This window comes from Arachis duranensis, chromosome 9 (assembly GCF_000817695.3).
Source record: "Arachis duranensis cultivar V14167 chromosome 9, aradu.V14167.gnm2.J7QH, whole genome shotgun sequence".
NCBI classification, from domain to species: Eukaryota; Viridiplantae; Streptophyta; class Magnoliopsida; order Fabales; family Fabaceae; genus Arachis; species Arachis duranensis.
The window spans coordinates 22984912-23011749 of record NC_029780.3 but is presented as its reverse complement, the minus strand read 5'-3'; the positions used below and the strand labels follow the sequence as shown (position 1 = coordinate 23011749).

The window sequence follows — 26838 nt, the reverse complement described above, 5'->3', positions numbered from 1 at the left end:
GGAGACAAGATTAACCTTCTCCTTCAAGAGAGTTGGGTCCTATAACATCAAAGAACCCAAAATCTCAACATTTCACCCATGAAACTCGAAAATAAGGGCTGAGATTCAAACAGCAACACGTGGCTTACCTCAAGATTGGTTGTATAGGTTTTGTAGAGCTCTCCGCAGTGAACGCGTGGCCGCAAACGGGGCGGCAATCGGAGCTCTAGATCAAAAGTTATGGTGGTTTGAAGATCAACCAAGGGAGAGAACTTGAGAGAGTGTTCTTCCTCCCTTTCTCTCTAATTTCAGCTTGTGTGTGTAACAAATGAGGAGAGAGAGTGCTGAAAACTAGGGTTTTGGTTAAGTTATGTTGGGCCAAGGGCCCACTTTGGGTCCAATTGGCCCGGTTTGGCCCGTTCGGTCCAATCTTGGTCCGAATTCTATAAAATTGGTACCAAAATTCTCGTCTCAATCTTCTCTATCACATTTAGCCACAAAAATCACATTTTGGGCTTTCTAGAATAAATTCTCATTTATGGGTTAATTAGCCGTTAATTAACCGGGTTTTACACCAACAAATTTTTTGCCATCTCTGCCATTGATTCTGTATATTCATTGATTGTGAATACATGGATATATAGCATGAGAATAACGTGCATCTTGAACGGCACGACGGGAGTCGGTGGCCTATGGGGCCTGCACGGCCGGCGGCGGGTGGACAGCGGTAACGATGACGCATAGGTTGTTGCGGCGCAATCTCCTGTTGCTACGACACGCAAGTGGAATGCGAAAAGGCTGGCGGCATCCGCTGGTGTTTTGGGCAGCGGCACCTGGTGTTTCTGGCGGCGACGGACCGGAGTGATAGGAAGAGAATAGGTGAAAGGAAAGCTCTGCAGAACGGAAATCGCACGCGGAGAGGGGAGGTTACCATATACGTAACTGCACCATTTTTAAAACCTTATTTTTTTAAATTCAAACTTTGAAATTATTTGAAAATAATTAAAGTAATTATCGTTTGATTTTAATTTCCTTTTTATTTCTATTGTACACTAGATACTAGATTCATTGTCTTCCTATAATTTTCTGTTAAAAAACAAAAAAATGATAATTAAATAAATTGAAAACCGAAAAAAATAAAAAAATAAAATTATACAATTTTTTTGTTCGATTTTCAGTTTTGGCCCGAAAAAACATGAACTAAACCAAACCAAAAATATTATGAAAAACTAAAATATTTAAAATATGCTTACACTTACTAACCATAACACTCCCCAATTCACTCACTCACTCACACCTCACATGCGCCGCTCTCCCTTACTTCTCACGTCTCACACTCTCAGTCTGCCTCTCACTTTCTTCCTTCAGTTCACCTCACTCTTCACACTCGAAGAGTCTCAGCCTTCTGTCCCTCCAGTCCTCCATCTCCTTCGTCGGACAGCAGCAGGCGGTCAAAATTGTCACCGTGTTCGTCTAGTCGTGTTCTTTCGCCAGTTCACCATGTCTCTTGCATCCTCCTTGCTGATTTGTCGCATCCTATTGCCTCCTCCTCGCAGTTCGTCCTATAATCTTGTTCGTCTTATCCTCACTAATCTCATGGCATCTCCTCTAGCCGGTCTTGCGGCGTCTCTTCCTCTTTCTCAAATCTAGATGGAGAACCCTCAGATAATAACATTTATTTGGAGTTTTTTTTGTTTCTTTGTTTTATTATGTTGTATGCCTCTCATTTTGATTTATTTTAATTTTGTTATTTTTTTATTAGATTTTAAAATTTACTCTGATTTTATTTATTTATTTTGTTTATCAGCAACCACACCTCCTTACCTTTTTCATCCAAATTCCAAATCCACTCTCAAATTAAAACCGCGACCTTCAATGCCCAAACCATTCTAGAGAAACACACAAAGCCCAATTCCAGTCCAAATCCCAATGTCAATTATTCCCCTCATTCCAATAATAAATTCCATCCCAACACAAACAACTTCGACAATCATAAAAACTTTCCCTAAACCTAACCCAATATCTGCACCCTTATTTTCTCTTCTCTTCTTCTGTCTCTCTTAAACATATCACCTGTACACCATGAAGATCTTCAACCCTTTCTGAATCGTTTTTCCAAAACGATGAGTGTCCCTCGGACACTATATTCCTCAAAGGAATGAACCTCTCCAATCTTCACCATTCCACATTCTCCCTCGTCTCTTGGCCATACAATTAGCCTTCACAACCAATAATCTTACTAGCTTTCTTTGTTTTCCTTTTCTTTCTCTGGAAACTTCATCCAATGGATCTGAAAAACGAGATGGAGACAAGTTATCGAACAGCGGTAGGATGGTGATCTTTGAAAAGTACGAGATGGGGCGCGTGTTAGGGTAGGGGAACTTTGCGAAGGTATACTACGGGAGGAACCTGGCGACGAGTGAAAGTGTGGCGATTAAGGTGATAAAGAAGGATAGCTGAAGAAGGAGAGGCTGATAGAGCAGATTAAGAGAGAGGTTTCGGTTATGAGGCTGGTGAGGCATCCCAACATAGTGGAGCTGAAGGAAGTTATGGCGACGAAAGGGGAAGATATTCTTGGTTATGGAGTACGTTAAGGGAGGGGAATTGTTCAAGAAAGTGGAGAAAGTGAAGCTGAAGGAAAATGTAGCTAGAAAGTAGAAAGTATTTTCAATAGTTGATCTCGGCCGTTGATTTCTGCCATAGCCGCGGCATCTCCGATTTTGGCCTCTTTACTTGCCGGAACAACGCCGTGTAGGTTCATGACACTTTTTTATTTTTTTTCAATTATTCAAAGTCTTAATTTGTTGTTACTGGTTTGGCTATATTAGGCTATGATTGAATCACAAAATTGACTGATTTTTTCTTTTAGTTGAATAATTAGGACATAATTTCTTTTATTGATTAAAAAATTAGGGCATAATTTTAGTATGGTTTTGTAATATACCATATTTGTTGGATGAGTCTTCTAGTTTTAGTATCCACGCGAAAAATCAACATAACAAAATGCATGAACTCAACTGTTTAGTATTTGTTAGTGAAATTATTTGATACTAATGGTTGTGCAAAACATGGGCATATGGTAAGCTGATAACACCGTGTGGAACACAGACGATTAATTTATTATATAATCTTTTGTAATATGGTGTCTTAATTATAAAGAATTTTTAGCGGGTATTAATTCTTTTAATTTTGAGTGGTGTATAAATGAAAGAAGATAACTGTATTAATAGGAAACTTTTAAATGAAGTTAACATTATTGGGATATATAAAATTTATATAAAATTTATTAATTGGAATTAATTAACAAGTATTATAACCGTTCGGTATAATATAGTAGATAAATTCAGTGGTGAAAATATCACTATTTCACTGCAGAATTGAACAAACTGAGTCATGAAAGAAAATTCAAAAAGCCTATATTAATATTACCTCTTGGGATATTGAACTATATTACAAGGATTGCTATGTAACTATAACCAGTAATATTTTAAAGTCGATTAATGAAAATGGTTGTGTTACCAAGACACGCGGTTTGTAAGAAAATGACAACTAAACATAATTAACAAATATATATCAACTTTATCAGCTATTATTATTAGTTTGATATGTTTTTTTCATTGCAGTAAAAACTATCAAACTAATAATAATATTTGGTCAAATTGATATTTGCTTTGTTGATTGTGTTTAGTTATCATTTTCCTACAAATAGGCACATATTATTTTCTGTAACACAACCATCTTCACTCATCCACTTTAAAATATTACCACCTATCGTTTCATAACAATCCTTATATATAATGTATTTCACTAATCCAAAATATAGAGGTTCTTTGGATTTTTTTAATTGCTCAATTTGTTTATTACTAAAGTAATTGTTTAATGGCATTATATCAAGTTTTTATAACACTAGGTACTCTCATAATCTAACAACAATCTAAATTTAAAAAATTATTTAGTATTTGATAAGTGATTTAATATATAAGTAATTTAATATATATATATATATATTTTAACCATATTAGAATAGATAAAAATCTGAAAAATAATATAATTATTATGATATGCAAATTAATTTTAACTAACAAACTTTTATATACCTCAATGATATTAATTTATTTAAAATTTTATTTTTAATACAGTTATCTCTTATAATTTGTACACTACCCAAGATTAAAAGAATTAATATCCGCTAAAAATTCTACCAAACTAATCTACCATATTACAAAAGATATTAATATACTTAAAGGATGACATGTGTATAGCAATCAAGAGTTAAACAAGGATGATTTGAAGCATAGTAGTTCTTCTAAGGAGTTTTACAATGCTTTCAAGATATTTTACAATGCTTTCAAGATCATTTTCTCGCTGTCACATGGTTTTGATCTAAGGAGTTTGAGACAAGGAAGAGGTCACCTTCCGTGTTTATATCAAAACTTTCGGCTCAAGCAGTGGTGGCAAAGATGTAAAGGCTATGGCAAAGAAATTGAATTTCAGAGTGGCTGGGAAGAAGAAGGAAGGGGTTTGTTGTGAGGATGGAAGGGGAGAGGAAAGGGAGGAAAGGGAGGCTGGCCATGACGGCAGAGGTGTTTGAGGTGGCACCGGAGGTGGCGGTGGTGGAGTTCTCGAAGTCTCCTGGGGATACCTTGGAGTATGTCAAATTATGTGAGGAAGAAGTTAGGCCTTCATTGAATGACATTGTTTGGAGTTGGCAGGGTGATGGTAACAATTATTAGTGTCAATTGAGCCCAAAATTTTAGGGCTGGTCCTAAACCTTTTAAAACAATTCTAATTCACAGTCCCAAAATTATAAAATCATATTTTGTAAGTCTTAACTCTAATTAAGTTCTCCCAACAAAAATTAAAATAAGGCTGGCCCTAAAAGTCCTAAAAGCCCTAAATCTGAGCTCCTCCTCTCTGACTCTAGAACAAGATGCTAAAACGATAATGCTGAATACATGTTTCAATATGTTTGGTCCTATAGGACTTTGGCCCTACTTTATAGGGCTAGAAGAATAAAAAATTCTATAACTAATAGGATCAAATTTTTAAAAAGCTCTCAAGGCCAAAATCCCTCGTAGGCCAAAAGTTCAAGGGCTAACTCATGGGTTACCTAATCCTCTTTTTTTTTTTAATTACATTCTCTATCTCAACAACACATATAAAACTTATTAAAAATCATTAGTTTGTTCTATCCCTTTGTCATTTTTATGCGTAAATAAAGAAATTAAAAAATAAAAGTTAAAAATGTGCATTAATCATATTAAATCCAACTTTTAACTATATACATCAAGAAATCAAATATGGCATTCATTATCTCATTACCCTTTTCCTTACTCTTTAGTATCTACCATCAATAATATTTTTAGAAAATTAAAATAAAGTTGACACAAAAATTCATCATCTAAAATCATAAATGTTGAGGGGATCCATTGTTTCAGTTGACACTTCTTCTTTATGAATTTCACCAATTTCATCATCTAAAATCAACTAATTAAAAAACAGTTAAAAACTTAATTTAAATATTATTTTAAAAAAAATAGCATAAATGTTTACCATCATAATTTGGAATAAATTCACGTAACCAACTCCTTGTGCAAATAAACATTTGAACATGTTCATGAAGAGTGGAACTTCTGTATTTTGTTAAAATACGTCAACCAATACTAAATGCAGACTCACATGTTATCGTAGTGTGGGAATACTTAAAATATCTCTGGCCATAGCTGACAGAGTGAAAAACCTATCATCATTAGTCTTCTAAAAATTCAGAACATTATACTTCAAATCATATTTATTGGTATGAATTAAACCTTCCTTTAGATAAATCTTTAATTCAACTTTATCCATAGAAATTTGGGTTTTACAGTCAAATTCTCTAAATTCCTAAAAGATGTAATATAAAGATTATGTAAATAACGAATAAACATAATAGGAGAAAAATAATAATAAATTAAAATTAAATACCTTCGTCACCATTTTGTTCTTTTTTATAAGCCTCCTTCTTCATGTGATTTAGGAGATTGGTTACTACTTTGAAAAATTGTTGAACCACCAAAAGTATTTATATACTCTCCATACCACCTTTTAAATTTCTCCAATACTTCATTTGCCTTCAATTCAAAGGTTGAATGATCTAATTTTTTGTAACAAAACCTCAATAATTTTAACTTTAATCGAGGAACAAAAATTACCCCAAAAGTCAAGATGGTGCTATAATCCTTCTAATATTTATCAAACTTCATCTTTATTTTGAAAGCCATATTCATAATAACATCATCACAAATTTGATTGTCTTCCAAAAGACATTCAATTTTCCAAACTTGCATAAAATACAAATTTAATGTTGGATATGATGAACTCGAGATGAGGTTTGTAATTTCATAAAATGGCTCTAAAAATTCACATATTTTTTGTTTGCTAAACTCCATTCTTCATTTGTCAGACAATGTTTATAAGCTCCATCTACAACACTAAGGATGTCAAATGCTTTTTCAAATTTAATTGCACTTTTCAATATATATGTAGAATTCCATCAAGTTGGAACATCTGATTTTAGACCAACACTTTCTTCAATTTCTGCTTGCTGCACACAATCTTTAAATTTTACCATTCTCCCATCAGAAGCTTTCACATATTTCACACTCTCTTTGATTTTAAATAAAGTTCCCGCAGCTACCTTTAATCCTTCTTGCACAATCAAATTTAAAATGTGAGCGGAGCAACGTATATGAAAATATTCTCCATCACAAAGCAAAATAAAGTGTTTCTGGAAGGCATTATAATCGTTGGACAGAGAAAGAGAAATTGAAGCAGAAGATGTCTAGGATACCTAATAGAATTTGTTTGACATCTGATGTTTGGACAACATCTACCACTGAAAGATATATTTGTTTGACAACTTATTTTATTGATGAGAATTGGTGACTAGTAAGATTTTGAATTTTTGTCGAATAATTCCTCCCCCATACTGGAACTGATCTGGAAGCAGTCTTATTTAACTATTTGAAGTAATGAGGTATTGATAAGAAAGTATTCTCTATTACTTTAGATAATGCTTCTGCAAATGACAACATGCAAAACATCTTAAAAACTCATCTACGTAAGCAGAATAGTTTGCTTTGTGATGGAGAATATTTTCATGTACTTTGCTCCGCTCACATTTTAAATTTGATTGTGCAAGAAGGGTTAAAGGTAGCTGCTGGAACTTTATTTAAAATCAGAGAGAATGTAAATATATGTGAAAGCTTCTGATGGGAGAATGGTGAAATTTAAAGATTGTATGCAGCAAGCATAAATTGAAGAAGGTGTTGGTCTAAATTTAATGTTAAAAAGTGCAATTAAATTTGAAAAAGTATTTGACATCCTTAGTGTTGTAGATGGAGTTTATAAACATTATCCGACAAATGAAGAATGGATCTTAGCAAAAAAAAATGTATGAATTTTTTAGAGCCATTTTATGAAACTACAAACCTCATTTCGGATTCATCATATCCAACATCAAATTTCTATTTTATGCAAGTTTGAAAAATTGAATGTCTTTTGGAAGACAATCAAATTTGTGATGATATTATTATGAACATGGCTTTCAGAATGAAGATGAAGTTTGATAAATATTGGAAGGATTATAGCACCGTCTTGCCTTTTGGGGTAATTCTTGACCTTCGATTAAAGTTAAAGTTCTTGACGTTTTGTTACAGAAAACTATATCTTCAACCTTTGAATTGAAGACAAATTAAGTATTGAAGAAATTTAAAAGGTTGTATGGAGAGTATATAAATACTTTTGGTAGTTCAATAATTTCTCAAAGTGGTAACCAATCTCTTAAGTCACCTGAATAAGGAAGACTTACAAAGAAGAGCAAAATGGTGATGAAGGTATTTAATTTTAATATAGTATTATTTTTTTCCTATTATGTTTATTCGTTACTTAAATAATCTTTATACTATATTTTTTTAGGACTTCAGAGAATTTGACTGTGAAACCCAAACTTCTAAGGATAAAGATGAATTAGGGATTTATCTAAAAGAAGGTTTGATTCACACCAATGAAGATGATTTGAAGTATAATATGTTGAATTTTTGGAAGACTAATGAGGATAGGTTTTCCACTCTGTCAGTTATGGCTAGAGATGTTTTAAGTATTCCCATCAGTCCGTAGCATCTGAGTCTGAATTCAGTATTAGTGGACGTGTTTTAACAAATATAGAAATTCCACTCTTCATGAGCATGTCCAAATGCTTATTTGCACAAGGAGTTGCGTGGATTTGTTCCAAACCATAATGGTAAATATTTATGCTATTTTTTAAATAATATTTTAAATTGAATTTCTAACTGTTTTTTAATTGGTTGATTTTAGATGATAAAATTGGTGAAATTCATAAAAAAGAGGTGTCAACAGAAACAATGCATCCCCCTTGACATTCATGATTTTAGATGATGAATTTTTGTGTCAACATTATTTTGATTTTCTAAAGACATTATTGATGGTAGATACTAAAGAGTAAGAAGAAGGGTGATGAGATAGTGAATACCATGTTTGATTTCTTGATGTATATAGTTAAAAATTGGATTTACTATGATCAATGTACATTATTAACATTTATTTTTCAATTTCTTTATTTTCTACGCATAAAAATAACAAAGAGATAGAGTAAACTAGTGACTTTTAATAAGTTTTATGTGTGTTGTTGAGATAGAGAATGTAATAAAAAAAGAGGATTAGGTGGCCCGTGGATTGGTCCTAAGACTTTTGGCCCATGAGAATTTTTGGCTCGGAGAATTTTTTAAAAATTTGACCCTATTAGTTATAGGATTTTTTATTCTTTTGGCACTATAAAATAGGGCCAAAGTCCTGTAACGTCAAACATATTGACACATATAGTAACAACTAATAATACTAGTCATGCCTTTGGGATTATTTTTCCTATGTTGTTCTTCCTTTTACAATTTGTTGCAGCTATAATAATATAGTTTGATTTGTATAATAAATAAAAGGAAAGGAAAATGCTAGGAAAAAAATAATGTTGTATTTTGATTTAAGTTACAGCATTTCATTTTATTTTTGTAAAAAATTTAAGTTTAGTTTCCCATGATGTTTGAAAGTAATACTGAAAAGTCATACCCAACATAGCTTTTTCCTTCATTTAGTGTTTCATTGTTCTAAAATTCCAAATTTATTATTTAATTTGATGTAGAAAATAAATTCCACAATATCTATATGATAAGGTTTAGTAGCTATTTATTATTGGGTATAAAGCAAAAATATGTTCAAATGTAATTCGATGTTATTTCCTTAAACATCCAAAAAATATAATAAAAAGTAAAAGGTAATTTTATAAGCAAAAAAGACTACATGTGGCAAGATGGTTTAAAGTGTAAACATATGTAAAAATATTTACAGCTCATTAAATTGAACTTAAAAAAATCTAGTGTGATTTGAATCTATTTCTTATCCTCTACAAAAATATGGATATAGATGATTTGTACACAATGGACAAACAAGGGTTTTGCTTTTATTATTATTACTTTAGCTTAGGCTGGGACAGATGAAGCAAGTACACGTGACCATTTGGAGGGTAGTGAAAAACAAATTGTCAAATAGACCAGTTGACTCAATGTAATTGGAAGGCCATGATTAGACTTCATGAATTTGGTTATTCAATCAAATTACTTTTATGCTGGTTGGTGCTTGTGTCACCATATGAATATTATTTTAATTGATAAATTTCTCCATGATGCTGTCTTTTTGTCAAGAACTGGAAAAAGTGAATTATGACTTTTAGGTTCATAAACTATTTACATATTTGAATGGAGAATACGAACATGAGTGGCATAACATATGCCTTCTTAATAACCACACCTGAGTTTAAGTCTTATGAGAAAAAATGAATCTTTAAATAAATTCATGTAGTGTATGAATATATTGTGTGGATGTGTAATACATGAATAATATCTAGGATTAAGGGCTGTCTAATCTATTTGACAAAAAAAAATGAGTACATCAATAAAAAATAATGATTCATACTAATAGATATTGTAATTTTTTATTTTAGGATTTGGTACTTTTATATTTTGTAAGATATCATACAAATATATTTATAGGTATGGTATCCATGTCCTGTCTAAAAAAATTAGTAGATAGAAAAAAGATGAAAACATTTACTGCCATGGATGATATGATATGACTTTTTATATTTATCTTTGGTGTAACTATATAATTAGACTCAAAACTCTAATGTTTATGTGTTCTTAGCTCAAAAATATATTTCACAATATATTTCAAGCAAGTTTTAATGAAACAAATATCAACTCAAATCAATTAAGATATCAATGCCTTATTAAAAATGTTTTTCTTGAAAAATTTTATTATTCTAACTAAGCTTATTATATATGTATATATGAAAAAAATGCAATAAACTAAGAAGAATGCAATTAAAGCTCTAAAATATATACAAACTAAGAAAAAATAAAATGTGAAAGTATTTAGAATTAGAATTATTTTACCCAAAATTGCCAATCGGTCGGACAACCTTCCCACACTTAAAGGTTTACACCGTCTTCGGTGCCTTTAGAGGTGAGCAAGGGGATACGGCGACTATATAGATCATAGTTATCAGAACTGAACCGGTAATTGACCCGGTCATATTATAAAATTAAAAATTAAAATTATAAATTAAATTTAAAATTATAAAAATAAAAATAAAATTAAAAATTAAATGCATATTTTTAGAAAATATATTAATAACAATCAAATATCAATTCTTAGATATAATTTATGGTGTAAAAAGAGATAATAAATTAGTCACTAGTACAAAATACTTTCTCAATTTAAATGAACGAGTGAAAACAAATGACAACTAATATCAATATGTTTGTATATTATGTGTTGTTACTTGTTTGGTATCCATATTAATCCATGCTTAAAAGAATAAAAAATAAAAATCCATTGATGGTTTATTATATATTTAGTTTTTGTCACATGTATTATTAAGAAGTAAGATAACACAGTGGCAAAGGAGAGATGTTGTAAACTTGCTTACCCCTGTTTGAACCTTTCTGGTTACATTTTTAGTGTTGCAGGTACGGTCTAATTAACTAATCGAATCGGCCAGATTACCAAACTGATTTTTCAATTAAATTGGTTCGGTTCTAATAACTATGATACGGATTGCCATCTTCAGCTGGTGGGTCAATTGGTTATTGCGTGTCCTTTCTTCCGCTTCCCTTGTTGCTAATGATGACTCACCCATGAAAGATAGAAAATAAGTTTGTGATATGAAGGAAACAATGGTTTAGCACACACACTAGCAAAGAAAGTTATGTCACAATTACACAAAAGAAGCATGCACTTCACTCATTCTAGTATACTTGAGATACTTTAAAAGGAAACTTATAGGTTAAGATAAACAAACAAGTACTCAAGGAGCATAAAAGCAATCAAGCAATAATCAAGCAAATTGTGAAAGTATAATAGATGAAAATTAGTTGATGTGCAAGAGAATTCAATGAACCAAATGAACTGTAGAACTCACACATCAAGCAATAACACACTTTGAAATTTGTTTGCATCACCTAATTGACATGAAGTGGAAAACATGGTTGCCATGCAACTTAGAAAAAGAGAGATATAAGATGAGATGAATCACATAGCAAGCATGGTCCACAAAACTCAAAAAGCTCAAAAAAATGTTATTAGGTAAGCTTACGATCCGATTTCACAATTCCTCAATTTCAATGCATCAACTAGGTGACGTAAATAAAAATCAATCATAACAAGTATCACCTAACAAAAAATACATCAACTACATACAGTTGCCTAGTAGTAGACAGTGAATTCAAATTACATGGTGGCTAGCTACAACATGCAATTTAAAAATTCAACAATATTGTTGAAGGCAATATCATAAGTACTTGGTATGTACAAATGTTTAACATTCAAAATTCAATACCAAGCAGCAAAGTATGACCTCAATAAAGATATCCAACAATATTTAGCAACAACAATATCAATAATCCAACACTTATCACAAAAATCTAACCTATACTGACAACCTAATCTACTAAAAATAGAAAATTTAAACTAACTAATAAATGGAGATGGTGGTGGATGGTAAGTGAGAAGAGAGGAGAAACATGGAAAAAGAATAGAGAAGAAAGAAGAAGAAAAGAAGTGGGGTGGTTGTGTTAAAGCAACTCTGCGTATGCACAAAAGGTGAAAAAAAAGGGGTTTGTGCGCACGCACAAGCATGTGCAGACGCTCCCGACAAATGTGTACGTACGCACACTAAGATTTCTTTTTACCTGAAAAAGGATCATGTGTGCATGCACACATAAGCGTGCATATGGACGGAGAGGGTAAAAGGCTGGGGTGCGACGCACAAGTGTGTGCGGACGCTCCTGGTAGAGGGTGTGCAAACGGGTGTGTATACGCACAAGATGTAAAATTTTGGGGTAGGTGTGTGTACGTATAGGGGTGTACATATGCACACTGCTCTGTTTCTCTAAAATTTTTTTCCAAACTCTAAGGTACCACACTTGATCTAAACAAAGGGTTTCAACCTTAAAATATATTATTCCTCAAGATTCCATGATCAAAACTAAAATTCAACTAAACCAAGCTAAGCAAAAGAAGAAAAAAACTCAACAAACTAATGCAAAAGGAGAGGAATTAGAATGGTGTTACCATGGTGGGGTGTCTCCCATCTAGCACTTTTATTTATTGTCCTTAAGTTGGATAATTGGGGATGCCCTTGCTATGGTGGCTTATACTTGAATTCTTCCTTGAATCCCCATCAATGCTTGTATTTTCAATAGCTTCCAGAATCCCAAATCTTGTACACCCGATCTTCTTGTTGACTCATGTAATTTCATCCAGGTGACGAGCACTTAGAACTCTCAATTAAGCATCCAAACATTTTCCGAAATCCATCCAATTTGGCATCACACCCACCATTGAAACAAGCTTTAAAGACTTAACATCAATGAACCTAGGATCATGTTTTCAACCACTACCTAACTCCTTCTTACTTTCCAATCCAGAAAGATTCCTAAGTTGCCTATTCGTTTCAATTAAACCATACTCAAGCAGGATAATAAAGTTTAAAGTTAAGGATTTTACCCACTTAAATGAAGGAGTAGATGTTACTTCTTGTATGATCTCCACCTATTGACAAGCTTTCTCAAGCTTGTTTCCTTGTTCAACTTCTAATTCTTCAACCATTTTCTTCTAATTGCTTGATCTCAACCTCATCCACTTGTTGCAACTCAAGCATTAACTCATCTTCTTTTTCTTGTAGTTTTGAGCTCTTTTCCACTCCACGTGCTTCAATTGAAGTTGGTTCTTCACTTTTATCCATGAAGGTGCTTGCTTGAATTGTTGAAAGAATGTAGTGAGGCTAGGCGAGATAGAGCTCTAGCTAAGGTAGCCATGATGTTTTATTGCTTCTTTTGGTACTCGTCTTGCTCTTGAAGGAAGAATTAGAGTGCTTCCTCCGTTGAAGGTTGTGGAAAAAAAAGAAGGTTCATCATGTGGGAAAGGGTCCTCATATGTAGAAGGTAGTTGATATTGATGAGAGTATTGAGGTGGTGTGGGGTATTGGTATTGAAATTGTGGTGGTTCTAAGTGTAGTTCATAAGGTTGTTCATGAGGCACATAAAGTTGATGGTATGGTAGGTATAGGTTAGGCTCATATACAGGTGTTTGGTGATAGTGTGATGTGACTTATGAGTAAGGTTGATCATAATATTGAGGGTTTGATTTGTATTGATGTGCATCAAAAGGTGGATAGTAGCTATAAGGATATGAAGGAGGTTGTTGCCAAAAGGGTTGCCTAGAAGTATATGGCTCCTCACTCAATTGATCCCATAATCCATGATGCATTCCATCATTAAGGTTCTCACTTCCTACAACATCATAACAACCAAACTCCAAGTCAAAAGGGTGAGAATTTATAGAAAAGAAGGAAAATAAAAAATAAAAGCTAATAAGAATAAGTAAAATAAACCCCTAAAACTAGCAAAAACAAGCAACCAATCAAAAACAAATTATTCACACATTCACATATTAACAATAGCCAACAATGTAACACCATTAAAACTCTCTGACAATGGCGCCAAAAACTTGATGAAGAGGATTTATGCCGATTCGGAATTCATAAAATAACTTTCGTTGCAAGTATAGTCCGAACCGGCAATGGATCCTCACATCAAAGTTTAAACAAGGAATTGTCATAATTCAAATCAAATAATCGGGAGTTTTAAATCCTGAGTCATTCTCCCTAGGAATTGTCATGAAATGCTTAATTATTGGCTATGAAAAAATGGGGGTTTGATGGCAAGAGGCAAGTAATGTAAATAGCAAGAAATTAAAGAAACAAATAATAATAAAATCTAAAGTATATTAAATTGCAATAAAAATAAAATCTAAAGCTACCAAATGCAAGATAACAATAACAATAATTCAATTAACAATAATATGACAAGTTCAATGCACATTCACATACATATTAGTTATTGAATAGCTATTGTTAGTTATTCAATAATATTTTTAACACTCAACATAATTGTATCTTAAATTCAACAAAAACATGAAGCTTATACCTATTCGGCTATTCCTTCCACAAAATTAAAAAGTAAAAGTAACAAATCTCTCATAAGCAAGGACTAAAATAGAAATTTGTCACAGTCATGCTTTTGTGCATTTAGTAGATAAATTTGAATCGTCAAACATCAAGATTTAAATAACCTAATGCATTTAAGTTATGATTTTTTAAATATGAAAGTCATGGCAATATGAATTGTTTTTTATTTTTTTTTTTGTGCATGACAAAATCAAAGTATGTATTTTCTGTCATAGTCTTACAAAACATCTTTTCGATTATAGACTATTTATTTAAGTTTAGGAATAGTTATAGAACTTTATTTATAACATAAATTTGCATTTATTTTTTTATATAGTTTTACTTAATGAATTAATTTGTGGATTATGAGAATATTTCTTCGATTAAAATCAATTGTTGAAAAAATATTTTAGGCTTTTTTTGGGTTGTTAAAATAATGAATTGTTTTTTACTATTCACTTTTTTCATGGTCTAACAAACAAAATTTTTTGAAAACAACGTACTAGACTCCATCTTACATATTATTTATTAGACCCAACAAAAAATTAAAAATATTGCCACGTAACACCATACTTAACCATGCTTAATTAATAATTATAGCTAACACACACCTACTCCTTTCAGTTATCCACAGCTACCAATCTGTGAATCTTCTGCCATGATGTAGCGCTTGCAACCCTATTTGCATGTCCCCATGTGACCACTAATACACAATCTATTTATGAGAGGCTGACATGTGTCTTCTATATGTATAGAAAGAATCTTTCTTCTACACCATAGAACTTACTTAAATAAAAAGAAACAAAATAAATGCCAAAACTTAGGTTAGCTTGGTGGCTAACGCTACTCTACTCTTTGAGGAGTACTTGGATTCATTTCCCATAATACAAGAGAAGGAAGCGGTTATAAGCCTTATGAGAGAAGCTCGGTGTATATCATGTAGGAGCCTGGGTGTTGTGCAGTTACTACAGTTATATCATAGGATATGTAGGTGCAGTGTTTTTTTTTCGGTTAGGTGAGGAGCTTAATTAGGCAGAATTAAAATGCTGTACAAATTTTTGGACTGCTAACACTGAGATATAGAGTTGGACAAATTATGTTGGGCTAATTATTTTTTTCCAAAACTTTGTGATAGGGTTATGAGAGGAAAAAAAGGTGGATAATCCATTTTATAAAATTTTTGTGCAAGATTTTGTTTATTACTCTCTTAAACCTTTTCACTTGATAATACTAAGTTATAAAATTCTATGAATTTTTTAAATATGTTGATTTTGAATAATAAAATAATTATATTTCTAAATAAATAAATAAATCATTCAAAAAATAATAAGAAGAATAAAAAATAAAAATAAAATCTTTCAATGTCACATGCATCTTTTTTTTTTAAATTTTTTTAGAGGCCTAATTATACTAGTATTTTCAAGTGGTTAGCAAGAGATATATGGTAGCTAAATTTTAAATAATTAATAATTAAGCTTTATATAGCATACATAGAAAGTACTCCTTTTAGTTATCCATAGAGTGTGATTTTGCTTCTTATTAGTTGATGATGTAATTTTTTATTTTATGTTATTTTTATCTTAATCTCTATGAAAAAATTTATAAAAAATAAAAGAGTAAAATGAATGATATATGTGCAAAATGATAAAAAAAAAATGTATTTTACCAAAATAGTTACCAATAAAAGTCATAATAAAAATCTACCAACTCTTCAATCCATTCTTACAAAAAAAAGGGGAATGGAATAAGAGAAAATACTCATTTTATAGAGATTCATTAAAATTGTATGACACAATTATTAAATAATCATTAATTTTTATATTATATAAATTTAAGACTAAATTAAAAGTTATATTCTAATTGAAATAACAAATCATGATGGATATAAATTTTTATGTTATGTTTTTCCAATTGTGTTATTATTTTAATGAATAAATTATAAATTTTTAGTTTGTATGTTAGATTATATTTATTCTATTGTGTTATTTTTAAATTTTTTTATTTTTTGGTTAATATCCATAAACTTAATGATATAATAACATTTTTCATTAAAAAAAAAACAAAGATAAATGAGGATATACAAACAAAGGAAATAAAGATAACATGCGTCTTATGAGTAATAGCAAATTAGATATAAATATCAAAGTTTAAAAAAGAATATTATTGTTAAAAAGAAAAGAAAAAAAATTACATGAGAGATTATTATTGTTGTTATTAAATTAGAGTGTAATGGGACGTTTTTTACTATTGTGTTATTTGTGTATAGGTACAGTAGAATAATGAAAGAATTTTGAATTTTTAAAGTAGCAGAGACAGAGAGACTATTTTAACATTTAAAAATTATTTATCCGTATTTTTTCTCCATTTGAAATAAAATAAAAATTATATAACTTAAACAAACTGGGCCTAACCCTCTAGCTACTATATTCCTTGTAACAATCCCGACAACCTACTCAACAAAACAACTTAACTAAGCCTAATTAAGCTCTCTATCTCCAACAAAGAATGAGGCAATTATCATTCTATTATAGAACCGCATCACATTCGGATCCCATTCCACATATGGTGATTCACGTGTCACTCTCTTATCTGGACACGCAGGAATATCATCATATACTTTCTTCTGTCGTTAGCACCATAAAACTTTCCTAAGATAAATTCATTAAAGATTGTCAATTAAAAATGATAATTTTCTCATATTTCATCCATATTAAGTAATTTGTAATTAATTTTCATATTTGATATTCAAAAATTAATTTATTAATGGAAGTTAAAAAGGTGATGTGCAACTATATGGTGAGTAATCCACAAATGTGAAACTGCTGAAGTCAATAACCTGCAAAACGCAGATTACGTTTTGACTGAGCTGAAATAAAAAAAGTTGCATGCATTACAAAATGCAGCTTGCGTTTGGCATGGGAGGAGAACGAAGCTTCGAAACGTGTCTCCGCCTCTTGCATGCTAACACCTCGAAACTCCAAAACGCAACATACGTTTGGTAGGGTGTACGGACAAAACGTAACCTGTGTTTGGCAGCTTCCTGGTGTAGAATGTATAACCTACAAACTAACCGGCAAGTGCACCGGGTCGTACCAAGTAATACTTCAGGTGAGTGAGGGTCGATCCTACGATGATTGATGGATTAAGCAACAATGGTTAAGTAATTTACTTAGTTAGACAAGCAGAAAATGGTGTTTGAGAGTTCAATTGCATTAATCAGTAAATTCAGTAAATCAGAGAGTAAGCAGTAAACAAGTTGTGAAATATATAATGAGAAACAGTTAAGCCTTCAGAGATATCTATTTTCCGGATTGACTTTTCTTACTAACTATTTTAATCATGCAAGATTTAATTCATGGCAAACTATATGTGACTAAACTCTAATTCCTTAGACCATTTTAGTCTCCTCTAAAATTTATCAACCGCCAATTCCTTGGTCACTTAATTCCAATTAGAGGGTGAAGTTCAATTCTAGTTATATGCCACAGAAATCCTAATTACCCAAATATAAGAGGATTATATGTCACATATTCCGTTAAGTCCAGATAATTAGAAATTTAGGAGAAATTATTTTCAAGCTGTTGTTCAAGTAAAGGGATTTTTCAAGTTATACAAGAACTCAATTAGAACAAGGGTCATACTTCCGTTCCACCCAAATTCATAAGATAAAGAACGAAAACAATTCTTAAATTATAAATCAGTACATGAATTAAAATAGAAAAATAATAGTATCAATCCATACAATAGATAGAGCTCCTAACCTTAACAGTGGAGGTTTAGTTGCTCATGGTTCAAAGAAAAAAACTAGGATTCAGGTAAAAACTGTAAAGTGCAGAATGAGGTAGAAGAGAAGAGAGTGCCCGAAGGGATGATTCTTTTCTCCTTTTATATCTAATCCTAATTAATGTAAAATATATTTTCTAAAACTAAAATAATATCTTTTTCTATTTTAAAATAATATACAAATTTAATCAAAATTAACTAATCATTCGTGCAAGCTCTTGAACGTACGTGGGGACCATTGGCGTTATTGGAGTCCACCCTGTACTTGGCTTTTCCCAAGTTCAGCGTGGGATGTAGCGTGTGCTTTCCTGGGAGTTCTCAAATCCACGCTAAACTTGACAGGAGCCAAGTTCAACGTGGAGAAGGCAAAGGTTGCTGGAAAATAAATGTGCACTATTATATATCGTTGGAAAGCCCTGCAAGTTAGCTTTCCAATGCCGTTAAAGTCATGTCAATTTGACCTCTATAACTCAAGTTATTTCTGTTTGAATGCAAGGAGGTCAGAGTTGATAACATCATTCGCTTTCTTCTTTTTCTGCTACAAAACTCCGTCAAATCCATCTGAATGCTACCTGAAATAAATAGAATTGTACACAAATTAAAGTAACATCCATAGTGGCTAAAAGATATTTAAATTTTTATTAAACTCAACAATTTGAATACAAATTTACTAGGAAAAGATAAAGAAGATGCTCACGCATCACAACACCAAACTTGAATTGTTGCTTATCCTCAAGCAACCAAAATAAGTGCATGATTAAGATGTAAATTTGCATGAGAAGTGAGAGTTTAGTTATGCTCAAGTTTATTCTTAAAGTGGGGTTTATTCATTGTAACTTTGAACAGTTTTGGCATCTCACTCTCCTTTGAATCAGAAGAATGTTACTGTCATTTGGAATTAGAATCCGAATAATATTATGAATTCTCTAGTCTTTTATACTTCAGTTTAATCCTTGAACACAACAAATCTCCTTTTGGTGTTTTGCACCTTGAGCCTAGCCATGACCTTAAATGTTTTGTCTCAAGGGTTACTTGACACAAAAACACCACAAGCACTTAACTGAAGAATTCTCTTTAAGTTTGATTTTTCTTTCAGTTACTCCCAGACAATGGTGCTCAAAGCCTTTGGCATACTCTACTGAATGCATTTGGTCATGACTTTAAATATTCTGTCTCAAGGATTACTTGACACAAGAATACCACAAGCATATGACTACGGAAACAACTCTTTGAGCTTTTAATCATGTCTGACCTCCTTACTCGTTGATACTCAGAGCCTTGGACCTTTCTTTTATTTTTCTTTTGCTGTTTTTTTTACTTCAAGGATTAAGCTTTCACTAATTTCAGAGAAGTCATAATAGTTCTCTAAATTCTTGTTCCTTATACATCAACATCCTTTGATTCAAATTTAGATATGCACTGTTCATGTCATGCATTCAAAATTACAAAAAATATCACCACATTTAAGTAAATAAGACTACTCTTAAATATAAAATCAATTTCTTCTACAATACATCTCTTCTTTTCTTTTCTTTTGATTTCAAGCTCAGTGAGCAATACATGAGACACCTTTTCAGAATAAAAACCAAATATCAAAATAAACAGTAAATTAAACTAGAACCTAGGAATTAAAATAACAAATGATCATGCAGTAACTAAAACAAAGCAGCAGAAAATCGAAACATAACATAGTAAGAACGTGAAGGAATATAAAATGAAAGGAACTCAACCACCTTAGTTATCCTAGTGGCCGTTTCATTCTTCAAGCTGTGCTCCTCTGTGAAGATGATTCACCTCCTTTGGTGCCATTAAAATAAACAGAAAAGTCACAAGCGAAGCAACAACACCAAACTTAAAAGTTTGCTTGTCCTCGAGCAAAAGAAAATCTAAAAACAAGGAGGGATATAAAAAATACATGAAGGATGAAAAACAAAAATAAAAGAAAAAGAAAATAATAAAAGGAAAAGAAAAGTTAAAATTAATATAAAATGAAAAATTGGTTCATGAATCCACCAACGCACATTATTATATAGTTCGAATCAGGTTCATTCGAACTCTATTCACACATAATTCGAATCATGTTGATTCGAATTATACACAAACGCGCACACACACTAATTCGAATCATATTGATTCGAATTACATTAACACACGCTGCACATAGTAATTCGAATTGAACAGATTCGAATTATTCATGATTTAATTCTGTCCATTTTTTATTAAAAAATTTAATAATTGATTAAAAAAATAAATAATTTAAAAATTAAAAAATATATATTTTATTTAATGCATTAAAAAAAAGCTAACAAAATATTTTATTACGATACTTCTTTAAAATATTAGTGAGCTATCAATTCAAATTTCATACAATACTCTTTTGCGCATTTTTAATAGCTCATGAATATTTTTTTATAAATTTTTTAAATAAATTTATTTAAATTATACCACAAAAAAATATTTTATTCTATACAAGATAATTTTAAAAATGGCTTAAAAGATGTTAGGAGTACTATAAAAATTTGTAATGTCCTAATGACTTAGGACATTAAAGAAATACTCTACATAGTCAATAATAATTTAGAAATTAAAAAAAATATAGTTATAACCAGTATTTACCTAAATTAGTAGAATATTACAAACTTTCATAGTACTCCTAACATTTTTTAAGCAATTTTTTTAAAATTATTTTGCATAGAAAATGGCTTAAAAATGCTCTTTATTCTAGGCAAAACAATTTTAAAAAATAGCTTAAAAAAATATTAGGAGTACTATAAAAATTTGTAATGTCCTAGTAATTTAGGTAAATATTGGTTGTAACTATATTTTTTTAATTTCTAAATTAGTATTGACTATGTAGAGTATTTTTTTAATGTCCTAAGTCATTAGGACATTAAAATTTTTTATAGTACTCCTAACATTTTTTAAGTCATTTTTTAAATTATTTTGCCTATAATAAAGTGCATTTTAAGCCATTTTAAGCCATTTTCTATACAAAACAATTTAAAAAATGGCTTAAAAAATGTTAGGAGTACTATAAAAGTTTGTAATATTCTAGTAATTTAGGTAAATATTGGTTATAACTATATTTTTTAAATTTCTAAATTATTATTGACTATGTAGAGTATTTCTTTAAGACATAATTAAATCATGAGTAATTCGAATCTGTTCAATTCGAATTACTATGTGTAGCGTGTGTGAATGTAATTCGAATCAACATGATTCGAATTAGTGTGTATGCACGTTTGTGCATAATTCGAATCAACATGATTCGAATTATGTGTGAATAGAGTTCGAATGAACCTGATTCGAATTATATAGTAATGTGCGTTGGTGGATTCATGAACCAATTTTTTATTTGGCTTATTTGTGTAAAATTTTATTCTCCTTGATTTATTATAGCGTTTTACCCGAAAAAATATATAGGAGGGGGGAGGGGGATAATGTATATATACGTATATAAAGGGTGGGGTGGGGGAGAGGGGGGTAGTAATATGATTATATATGTTATACAAGGGGGGAATTAAAAAGAAAGGGAATGGGATAGAAAGGAAGGGAATCTGGGATGGGGATTTGGTGAAGATTCGTTGGGGATTCACTAAGTATATGCCATATTAACCGAATCCACGCTGAATGTGAAGAAATGCAAGTTCAACGTCACTTGCTTCGTGGGTGTATTCATATGCATATCCCATGTTCAAGTTCAGCGTGGACTCTTCCCTCTTTGCCCCTTTTTGACGTCGTTTACCATGCTGAATTTGAAAATTTCAAGTTTAGCATGGACTTGATGTCAATGAGCCTTGGCTCTAGTGACATTTCTCTCCCCTCCCCACTTCAAAGTCTAGGGTTCAATATGCTCCAAAGAGAGAATTCTATTTACTGTATAAGTCAACACTGGATCGCTAGTCAACACCACTTTCATTTTTGGAGAGAAACTTTCGGTGGGGATCTTTTTGTTTCTCCATCCCATAAGTACTTTCTTCTTTCTGGGGACCTCCTCCTTGGTAGATGATGCATTCCCAACACCAAACTTAGGTTTGATGTCAGGAGGAATTTTATTGGTTGTCACTAAAGGAGGTTTGAGCTGCAATTTCTGATGTGCATCATCAGGGGGTTCTTGAAGGTTTGAATCAATAAGATCAGTCTACATGCACCTCTCTTCTTCACCTGCTGAATGTATATCTTTGAAGACGTGAAAGACTAGTTGCTCATCATGCACTCTAAGCACTAATTCACCCACTTCTACATCAATTAGAACCACTGTCTCGTCTCCCTTTAAAGGCTTCTTCTTTGACAACAACTCCTTCATGAATTTGACATAGAGAGGCATTTGCTCCAAAACCTCAACAAAAAGAATATTGATTTGTAACTTTCTGAAGACTTCCAAGAACTTTGAAAACTGCTTGTCCTTGGTCTCCTTTTAAAGTCTCTGAGGATATAGCATTTTAGGCTTGTACTCAGGAGCCTTTGGCAATGTAGGATAAGTGTCAAGAGAGTCTAGGAATGGGTTGTCTGCACGCTTTGGAGGGACGTGCTCTACTTCTTCCTTCTTCTCTTTTGGAGCTTCTTTTTCAACTGGCTCCTCATTAACTTGTGCTTCCGTACTTGCCACTTGTCCACTTATCAAGGTGATAGCCTTGCATTCCTCTCTTGGGTTTGGAATTGTGTTACCAAGAAGGCTATTAGGGGTCCTCTGATCAATTTCATTAACTTTTGTGGCTAATTGTCCCATCTGAATCTCCAAGTTCTTGATTGATGCTCTGGTTTTCTATCTAAAACTTGCCAATATTGTTTCCAAATCATTATTCTGCTGGGGCTGAGAGGTTGCTTGCTGAGATGACTGAAACTGGTGGTTATTAAAATTATTCTGTTGAAAACCACCTTGAGAATTATTATTAAAATTTTTTGGCCTCTGAGGTTGCTCTCTCCACCCAAAATTTGGGTGATTTCTCCACCCAAGATTGTAAGTCTTAGAATAGGGATCATTATTGAAATTTCTAGGAACACTCCCCATGTAATTGACCTGTTCAGAAGAAGATTGAGCATAATCATAATTTTCATTTTGCATAAAATTACCTGTCATGTCATAAGGGACTTCTTGATGTGCATTCTGAATGTTGACAGCTAAAACTTGCATTCCACTCAACTGTTGAGTAATTAGATTTAGTTGCTGAGTCAAAAGCTTGTTCTGAGCAAGAAGAGCATCAATAGCTTCCACTTCTAAAACACCTCTCTTCTAAGGAGTCTCAGAGTTCACAGGATTCCTGTTAAATGAGTATAAATATTGGTTGCTAGCAACCAACTCAATAAGCTCAATAGTTTCTTCCAGTGTATTCTTCATGTGCAATGAACCACCTGCAGAATTATCTAAGCACATCTTGGACATTTCACCCAAGCCTTCATAAAAGATATCTAGTTGGGTCCATTTGGAGAATATGTCCGGAGGACATTACCTGGTTAGTAGCTTGTATCTTTCCCAAACTTCATAAAGAGTTTCACTATCCTTTTGCCTGAAGGTCTGAACCTCCACCCTAAGCTTAGTCAGCTTCTTTGGTGGGAAAAATTTAGTAAGAAACCTAGTGACAACCTTATTCCAAGTATCCAAACTCTCCTTGGGTTGAAAATCTAACCACAGCTTTGCTCTATCCCTCAAAGCAAATGGGAATAGCATAAGTTTGTACACCTCAGGATTCACCCCATTAGTTTTTATAGTATGACAAATCTGCAGAAAATTAGAGATGAACTGATTGGGATCTTCCTGAGAGAGTCCATGATATTGACAGTTTTGTTGCACCAAAGTGACTAGCTGTGGCTTCAGTTCAAAGTTGTTTGCAGCTATAGGAGGCACCACAATGCTTTTTTCATAAAGATCTGCAGTAGGAGCAGTGTATGAGCCAAGCACTCTTCTAGGTTGTTCATTCCTAACTGGATTTGCCACATTGGCATTAGCAGTATTATTATGATCCATAGTGGACTCTGCAGCCTTGTAAAGTCTTGCTTGTTGCAAACGCCGCCTGAAAGTCCTTTCGCGTTAAGGATCAAAGTCTAAAAGAGGTTCCTTGTCTCTATTCCTACTCATAAACAAACAAAAAACAAGAAAAGATGGGAATCTCTACGTCATAGTACAGAGAATTCCTAGTGAGGTAACCTGTGTAAAGAAATAAAAATAAAAATACTAAATAAAATAATTAAATAAATTTTGAAAATTATAAGTGGAATTAAGACAGAAAAATTCGAAAATAACATGAGAAATAGACAGGAAAAATTAAAATAAAAATTAGGTAACACCAAACTTAATTTCAAAAATTAAGGGAAAATATTAGTGCTATTTATTTATTTATTTTTTAAATACTAAAGCAAAAATTAAATAAAATTAAAACTAAAATGCCTAATCTAAGCAATCAAACAACTAGTAGTTGTTAATCACTATCAATCCCCAGCAACGGCGCCAAAAACTTGGTGTAGAATTTATAACCCACAAACTAACCGGCAAGTGCACCGGGTCGTACCAAGTAATACCTCAGGTGAGTGAGGGTCGATCCCATGAGGATTGATGGATTAAGCAACAATGGTTAAGTGATTTACTTAGTTAGATAAGCAGAAAATGGTGTTTGAGAGTTCAATTGCATTAATCAGTAATTCAGTAAATTAGAGAGCAAGCAGTAAACAAGTTGTAAAATATATAATGAGAAACAGTTAAGCCTTCAGAGATATCTATTTTTTGGATTGACTTTTCTTACTAACTATTTTAATCATGCAAGATTTAATTCATGGCAAACTATATGTGACTAAACCCTAATTACTTAGACCTTTTTAGTCTCCTCTAAAATTCATCAACCGCCAATTCCTTGGTCACTTAATTCCAATTAGAGGGTGAAGTTTAATTCTAGTTATATGCCACAGAAATCCTAATTACACAAATATAAGAGGATTATATGTCACGTATCCCGTTAAGTCCAGATAATTAGAAATTTAGGAGAAATTATTTTCAAGCTGTGTTCAAGTAAAGAGCTTTTCCAAGTTATACAAGAACTCAATTAGAACAAGGGTCATACTTCCGTTCCACCCAAATTCATAAGATGAAGAACAAAAATAATTCTTGAATTATAAATCAGTACATGAATTAAAATAGAAAAATAATAGTATCAATCCATACAATAGACAGAGCTCCTAACCTTAACAATGAAGGTTTAGTTGCTCATGGTTCAGAGAGAAAAACTAGGATTCAGGTAAAAACTATAAAGTACAGAATGAGGAAGAAGTGAAGAGAGTGCCCGAGGGGCTGATTCTTTTCCCTTTTATATCTAATCCTAATTAATGTAAAATATATTTTCTAAAACTAAAATAATATCTTTTCCTATTTTAAAATAATATACAAATTTAATCAAAATTAACTAATCATTCGTTCAAGCTCTTTGACGTACGTGGGGACCATTGGCGTTATTGGAGTCCACGCTGAACTTGGCTTTTCCCAAGTTCAGCATGGACAAGGCAGTGGAGTCTGGTGCGTGTCCCCTTGAGTCCATGTTGAACTTGACTTTTTCCATGTTCAGGGTGGGATGTAGCGTATGCTTTCCTGGGAGTTCTCAAATCCACGCTGAACTTGGCAGGAGCCAAGTTCAACATGGAGAGGGTAAAGGTTGCTGAAAAATAAATGTGCACTATTATATATCGTTGGAAAGTCCTGGAAGTTAGCTTTCCAGTGCTGCTGGAGTCAATTGGACCTCTGTATCTCAAGTTATTTCTGTTTGAGTGCAAGGAGGTCAGAGTTGACAGCATCATTCGCTTTCTTCCTTTTCTGCTACAACACTCCGTCAAATCCATCTAAATGCTACCTGAAATAAATAGAATTCTACACAACTCAAAGTAGCATCCATAATGGCTAAAAGATATTTAAATTTTGATTAAACTCAACAATTTGAATGCAAATCCACTAGAAAAAGATAGAGAAGATGTTCACGCATCACCTCCTCACCTGCATGTGTGACACGTGTAAAGGAGAGTGGTAGAGCCGGCATTTAAAACCAAAACACAGGCCATGAGAGTTTCAGTTTTCCTTTCATTTTACTTGCTACGAGTGAGAGTTTTGAGAGTGAAAGGGTTGGGGTTAAAGGTGAAAGGGAGTAAGTTTGTGAGGAGGAAGAATCAGTGAAGGTTTGGGACTTCATTTAGTGAAGAAAGAAAAATGGTTCGTAATTTTACTTTACCTGAAGATCACATTATTGAATATTTGAATCATCCTCAATAGATAATTAAATTTTTTTAATTTTATAATGAATAAATATATTTATTTTTATTTTCTTTATTTATATGTTTTAACTAATAAATTGATTATTATTATATTATTATTATTATAATAATCATGTCTATGATATCAATAATAATTTTTTTTGTCATACTGTTAGTCATGAGATATTATTATTATTATTATTATTATTATTATTATTATTATTATTATTATT

At 32.1% G+C, this 26838-nt stretch overlaps 1 protein-coding gene and 1 pseudogene across 1 annotated transcript; one reads left to right on the top strand and one right to left on the bottom strand.

The window, feature by feature from the left end:
- Window positions 1-4712, top strand: part of LOC110275646 (CBL-interacting serine/threonine-protein kinase 5-like) — an 18655-nt pseudogene extending 13943 nt beyond the window's left edge.
- An 18661-nt stretch (window positions 4713-23373) lies between these two features.
- Window positions 23374-24344, bottom strand: LOC107465143 (uncharacterized). Its single transcript, XM_016084134.1, has 3 exons — window positions 23964-24344; window positions 23453-23522; window positions 23374-23399 (listed from the first exon to the last, which is right to left on the bottom strand). The coding sequence occupies exons 1-3, from the start codon at window positions 24342-24344 to the stop codon at window positions 23374-23376; spliced, it is 477 nt and encodes a 158-aa protein (XP_015939620.1).
- Between the last annotated feature and the right edge of the window lie 2494 nt (window positions 24345-26838).

What these genes read in the sequence shown, in the direction of transcription:
- LOC107465143 (XM_016084134.1), bottom strand. Translation starts at nt 24,344, where the DNA reads ATGGATCATAATAATACTGCTAATGCCAATGTGGCAAATCCAGTTAGG. An exon ending in GTTTGGATACTTGGAATAAG is followed by an intron (nt 23,523 to 23,963) that starts GTTGTCACTAGG and finishes ATTACTCAACAG; the next exon opens with TTGAGTGGAATGCAAGTTTT. An exon ending in AGTCCCTTATGACATGACAG is followed by an intron (nt 23,400 to 23,452) that starts GTAATTTTATGC and finishes TCTTCTGAACAG; the next exon opens with GTCAATTACATGGGGAGTGT.